General features: G+C 55.0%; 1 protein-coding gene across 1 annotated transcript in view; it reads right to left on the reverse strand.

Annotated features, from left to right (window-relative positions):
* Nucleotides 1-1,592: 1,592 nt before the first annotated feature.
* BLK (BLK proto-oncogene, Src family tyrosine kinase) overlaps nt 1,593-6,040 on the reverse strand; it is a 48,623-nt gene continuing 44,175 nt past the window's right edge. Inside the window, exons 11-13 of the mRNA XM_007471122.1 lie at nt 4,167-4,317; nt 2,944-3,075; nt 1,593-2,272 (exon numbers count right to left, since the gene is read on the reverse strand). Coding sequence (XP_007471184.1) covers nt 2,067-2,272; nt 2,944-3,075; nt 4,167-4,317 — 489 coding nt within the window. The 3' untranslated portion in view covers nt 1,593-2,066. The remainder of the gene's footprint in view (nt 2,273-2,943; nt 3,076-4,166; nt 4,318-6,040) is intronic.

A 6,040-nucleotide genomic window follows, 5' to 3' on the forward strand; every position in this document is an offset into this window, starting at 1 on the left:
GCCTGTAACGTAGGAGTTATTAGTGTGCGCATTTTCCAGATGAAGAAACCGAGACTCAGGGAAGTCAAGCAGTGTCTGAGTTCACACACCCGGGAGAGGAAGCGCTTAAATTTGAACCCAGGTGTATCCGATCCCAAAGGTCTTGCTGTTACTCATTTTACAATAGCACTGCCAATGCCCTGGCTCTGGGGAGGGAGGGAGAAGGGGAAGCACAAAATCCATGAGGGGTCCGAGGCTGGGGCGTACGCCTTACCAGAGCTCTGGTTGGGGGGCAGCAGTCATAGACTCCACTCTCTCAGGCCTGGGCCCCTTTCCAATACCCTCACACGGACAGCTTGGGGCTGGGAGAATACTATCTCCACAGCCATGAATAGGGGCTGGGGGCAAACAGCGGGTTCAGATCCAGGGTCCAGCACTGGCCAGCTAAGAGCTTCTGGACAGGCCTGGTGTGTGGAGTCTCTGCCGGTTTCCTCATTTGGGAAAAGAGTTTAGGCATAATAACGGTGAGCCCCTGCCCGCCTCTCCATCCCTCCCGGGGCTGCTTGGGAACGCACTCTGGAAACAGCAGTACTATGCAGATGTCTGTCCTCCTTTGCCTGCATGGCAGCGCCTCCTTGAGGCTCTCCCAGCCCAGCATCCCCCATTCTCTGCTGCCACAGTCCAGCTGCTCTGCTTGGGGCCACATCCCTATCCTGCTACTAATGAGCTGTGTGACCATGGAAACACCGCGTACCCTCTCTGTTGCTGGTTTCTTTCCCTGTATTCCCACCTCCTTGATTGTCACATGATCAGAGGAGTCGAAACACGGCAAGTTGTTGGCCAGAGGTCCAGGGGGAGGGAGAGAGGAAATAGGTGGAGCACAGAAGATGGCAATGAAAGCATTCCGTATGGTAGTGTGACGACATGCGATTTTACATTCGTCCAAACCCACAGAATACAAGGCAAAGTGGGGATCCCAGCGTAAACTATGGACTGCAGTTAATAATAATGTGTCAGTGTCAGCTCATCAGTTGTAACAAATGTACTGCCACTATTGCAAGATGTTAATAATAGGGGAAATGGGGGGTGGGGCGGGGTGAGGGGCAAATGGGGATTCTCTACACTTTTCATTTATTTTTCTGTAAACCTAACAGCTCAAAAAAAGGAAAATCTGTTACAAACAAAACAAAAACATGACAAATGGGGAGCCTCCATGAACAGTGAGGAACCCTGGAACCTTCCTTGGTGTTACCAGCCCCGCCTCATCCGTTTAGGCGGCTGGTCCCGGCACCACCGGAGCCCAGGGCTGCTTCGCCTCCCCGGTGCGCGCACTGTCAGCTCTGCGCTTTGCAGAGCAACGGCCCTCCCGCCCGCGACCCCGACTCAGACCTGGAGGCCGAGGATTTCTGGGGTGAGAGCGCCACCTGCTGGCCCTACTCAAGCTTCCCTAAAAGGCAGTGACTGTCGGGTCTGCGCCCTCGTCCTGGGGGCCTGGGGGCTTGACTTTCACCCAGGGCCGTCCGCGAGTCCCTAGCGGCACCACTCATGCAACCACGAAGGTCATGTATGCGATGTCCAGGCTTGTCACCAGGAACGACACGGGGAAGGTCAGATCTTGTGACTTTATTACGGAAAAGTCCCAAAGTGCTGGAGCGCAGTATGGGTCAGGTGGGAGCCCGCGGGACTCAGGTCACCTGCGGTAGACTCCTGGCTTTTGGTGCCAGCACAGGAAGCCTTATATGACATGATGACAAACACTTACGAGTGTGCCGGACACTGTTCTGAACACCTTAGCGGGTCATCCTCGTGAAGAACATACTAGGTAGCTACAACTGTGGTTCTTCCCCGTTGTGCCAATGAGAAGGCAGAGGCACAGAGAGGCTAAGTAACTCGCCCAGGGGCACACAGCCGGAGAAGGTTCGTGCTGAGATTGGATCCGGAGTCCAAGCCGTGACCCACCTGCCAGGCCGCTCTACCTCTAGGTTGCTCATCTGAGAAATGGGCTTGCCGACCCCTCCCTGCCTTTCCAGCGCATCTGGGGCTGAGGAAGCCTCTGGTTGAAGAGTCCTCCTCAGTTGCACACGGGCCTAGGGCTGCAGCTCGTACTGGCCCTCGGTGGCCGTGTGGAAGTCCTCGAGCACCGACTGCAGGAACTCAAAGGTGGGCCGCTCCTCAGGCCGGCTGCGCCAGCACTCGGCGATGACGCTGCTGTACAGCTCGGGTGGGCACGAGTCTGGGCGCGGCATGCGGTAGCCGCGCTCCAGGTTGCCGATGACCTCGGGGTTGCTCATCCCTGGAGGCGGAGGGGACGCGGCTGAAGGGCGGCAGGGGCCCGCCAGGCACGGACCGCCATCTCTGCCCTCGCAGCCCGGCTGGTGCCACTTCTACGCATCCCACTATTTACTTTCCATTGCTTGGAGAACAGCTGGAAACGAGGCTGTAGGTTATCTCAGTGCGGGACAGTTCCTCCTGGGTGGGACCCTACCTCGCTTACCTGTGACTGCGTGGCACACAGGCGAGCATCAATCACTGCGCAGGAACTTGGTGAACAGGCCCCAGTCCCTCCCAGAGGCTGCTAAGAGGCCCCAGACCTTCGGGCCTGAGGCTGGGGGACTGGGGGTTGACCCTCACGATGGGGCTTTGTACACAAGGTGCAAGACCAAGGGAGGGGCCGCCTGCCCTCAGTTGAGGGCAAACTAGTTGGAGGAAACCTGAGTTCAGACCCCGACCTTAACTGAATTCCAGGTTTGGGGGCTCACTGACCTCTGCTGGATGAAGGGGACACAGCTCTGTTGCCAAGAGCAACGTTGAGGAAGGGGGTGGAAGCCCCGCCCCCAGAGTGGCACACTTGGGTTTCTGTTTCAACCACTGGGCTCCATTCTGACATGCAGGTGGGCAACCCCAGGCACTGTCACCTCAGGACAGCCCTGAGCAGTAGAGTCGCTGCACGATGCAGCCGCCTACCTGGATAGGGCACACGCCCGTAAGTGATGATTTCCATCAGGAGGATTCCAAATGACCACACGTCTGCTTTGATGGTGAACACCCCGAAGTGGATGGCCTCTGGGGCAGTCCACTTGATGGGGAACTTGGCCCCTGTGAGACAGCCAAGAGCAGCTCTGTGAGGCCGTGACTGACTGCCCCTGCACGCCCCCCCACGCCCTGCTGCCCCTCCCCTCCACCCTGCCCTGCCTGGCGGAGTTAGGGCAGCTGTGCCAGACACAGCTGCATCCAGGGAGCCGCTCCGACCCCTAGGACACATGACCAGGAGTGTGCAGACCCTGGGGGTCCGCGGCATGAAAGGACAAATACCACCCCTGTCACCCGCTTTGGGTCTTCGCCCAGTGGGCTTCATTGGGCAACCAGCACGTGTTTCCATCTGGGATGGAAGAATCCTTTGGCACCTCCCATGAGCCTTGTTTACTAACAGGAACCCACGGCTTGGGAAAGTCATTTAACTTGTCCCTGCATTAATCCTCTCCTGCAAAATGGAAATGGTGACACATGACTCGTATACCTCCTAGGGTCACAGTGAGGAAGGAATTCAAATCCTGCTGTCCATGAAGCCCACCGGATGGCCCTGCCCTTGGTCACCGGCGCCTTGCCTGGCTTTATCCCCTGAAGTCCCCTCAGGGAACGAGTCCTGTCAATTCTTCTCCCGTATCAACTGACGAACATGCTGAGCTAACATTGTTCACTAACTTGCTTGATGAAATATATTTTGACCCTTTCAAATCCTCTTGCGAAGAGGGGTTTTTGCCAAAGTTTTACAAATTAAAGTGGGGCGCCCGTGGAGACCCCAGTTCAGGTATTAGGTTTTGCCGCTCATACTTTAGAGCAGTGTTTTCCAAAGTGTGTTCTGTGAACCCCTGGTTCCGTGGGAGGTTCACAGAAGTTACATGGAAAAAGTATTTGGGATTCCAATTAGATCGGGAGACCCGAGGTGAGGCACAAGTACACTGTTCCTTAGCTGCAGGACTTCTCAGTGCCTTTAGTATGCTGCTGTGGGCTGGGAGTCTCCAAGGGAGGGCTGGATGGACTGGGCGGTGTCACCAAACTTACTCCCTCACAGAGCTATTCCTCCTGAGGCACCTGTGCTCTACAGAACACTTTAGGGAAAGGCTGGACTAGCTGGGGGCGAGGCCAGAATTGCATGACAAGGAGTCCAAAGGGACTTGGGGGCTCACCCTCTTGGGCGGTGTACTCATTGTCGATGATCCGGGCCAAGCCAAAGTCACCGATTTTGCAGCACAAGGTCTCAGACACCAGGATGTTGGCCGCCCTCAGGTCCCGGTGGATTGAATTCATCTGCTCGATATACGCCATTCCTTCTGCAATCTGAGGGAATGGGCCCCACGGTGAAGGCCAGCGCGCCTCGGGTAGAAGGACTCCGGCCGCCCTCTGCGTCACAGCCAGGGGCCCCGCCCTGCTCACCCACCTCTCCTCTCCTTCCAAGGGTCTGCAGGGGAGGAAGGTGGCAGAAGGAAGGCAGGAGAAAAGGGAGGAAGGGGGGTGAGAGGAGGGGGAGGCAGGAGGTTGGGGAGAGGGTTTCATTTCCTTGGCAAGTTGCAAGCGCTGGTCCTGGAGCAGGGAGCCCTGGATTGCAATCATTGCTTAAGCTCCTGGGGGGAGGGGGAATCACTGCCCTGACATGGAACGTGAGGGGATGGGTCTCCAGGGCCCCAGGGTTGCGGTGAGCATTAGGTGAGACCGGTAGGAGGACCTAACCCAGCAGGATCCTGACGGAACAGAGGCAGTGAAAGAAGAGAGTTGTTTCTGTCCCAGGTCACCAGCATTGGGCCAGGAGGAGCTGTTTGTGCTGCTCTTGTGCCGTTTAGCCAAAGAAACTAACTCAGGGTTTATTCACTGCACTCCCAGTGGATGGACGAAGAAACTGAGGCAGAGAATAGAAAGCCAGTTTACCTCCTCAAAGCCAGCACTGGAATTGATCCCACTCCTACTTAGGCTTCCACTGCACTGGTTTATTCATTTATTCATTCATTTGTATATTATATTTTCATATTTATTCCTTCGCTAAGTCATTCCATCATACATATGTGTTGGTATGGTACTGTGAGGACTATAAAGCTGAATACCAGATATCTTATATCTGGACAGCATTTAGCAGTATTCATCCCATTAACAAATATGTACTATATTGTATTCATGTATATATGTACTATATGAGCGGTATTAGAAATTAAAAAAAAAAAAAAGGTCTAGCAGGACCCAGATCTGCTTTCAAGAAGCATCCACCAGGCACGATGCTAGGGGAACAAATGACCAAGGTGCTCTCTGCACTTTCTTGTCCAGAAAAATTGAATAGAAGTGACCTTGACCTGGGTCGTGAACGTTGATTAGGATTCTGCCAGCTGAGAAGAGAGGCAAAGGCATCCTGGGCAGAGGGGACAGTCTGGGCAAAGGCTCCCAGATGTGACAGGACAGCGGGGGAGCTGCTGTGTGGCTGCAAAGTGGGGCACATGGGCTTGTGGTTGGAGGGGAGCTTGGCATTTCATGCCTTAGAGCAGGAAAAGGAGCGCCCAGGAGGCAGTGAGTGTGTGCGTGTGTGCGCGTGTGCACGCAGTCAGGTGTTAGCATGATCAGAATGTGGTTTAGAAGCTGCTCGCCTGGAACGTTCTGATTTTCTTGTTTCCTAACCTTCAGATTCTTGACCACACCTACTTATAAACTCAGGTGGCTTTTCGCATCTTTTGCCTCTGGGTGACCCAAGATTTCCCAAAGGATTGACCAAGAGACAGCGGAGAGAGAGAGAGAAGGAAAAGAATGGGGGAAAGAAAGAGTGGGCAGGCTGATCACTACGCTGTGGTTTGAAACCGGTCACCAGCGTTAATTTTCCGAGATCACCTCACCAGCCTGCTGGACCTGGCCTGTGCTCACCTCGGCGGTGCAGGGAAGAGGGCTGGTGACCTCAGTGCCTGTCCTGATATTAACAGCAGATAACGGTAGAGGAGAAGGTAGATGCGGGAGGGTGCCTCTCTGCAGCAGGGTGTGTGTGTGTGTGTGTGTGTGTGTGTGTGTGTGTGTGTGTGTGTGTGTGTGT

Source organism: Lipotes vexillifer, unplaced genomic scaffold, assembly GCF_000442215.2.
Source record: "Lipotes vexillifer unplaced genomic scaffold, Lipotes_vexillifer_v1.1 scaffold770, whole genome shotgun sequence".
Taxonomy (NCBI): Eukaryota; Metazoa; Chordata; class Mammalia; order Artiodactyla; family Lipotidae; genus Lipotes; species Lipotes vexillifer.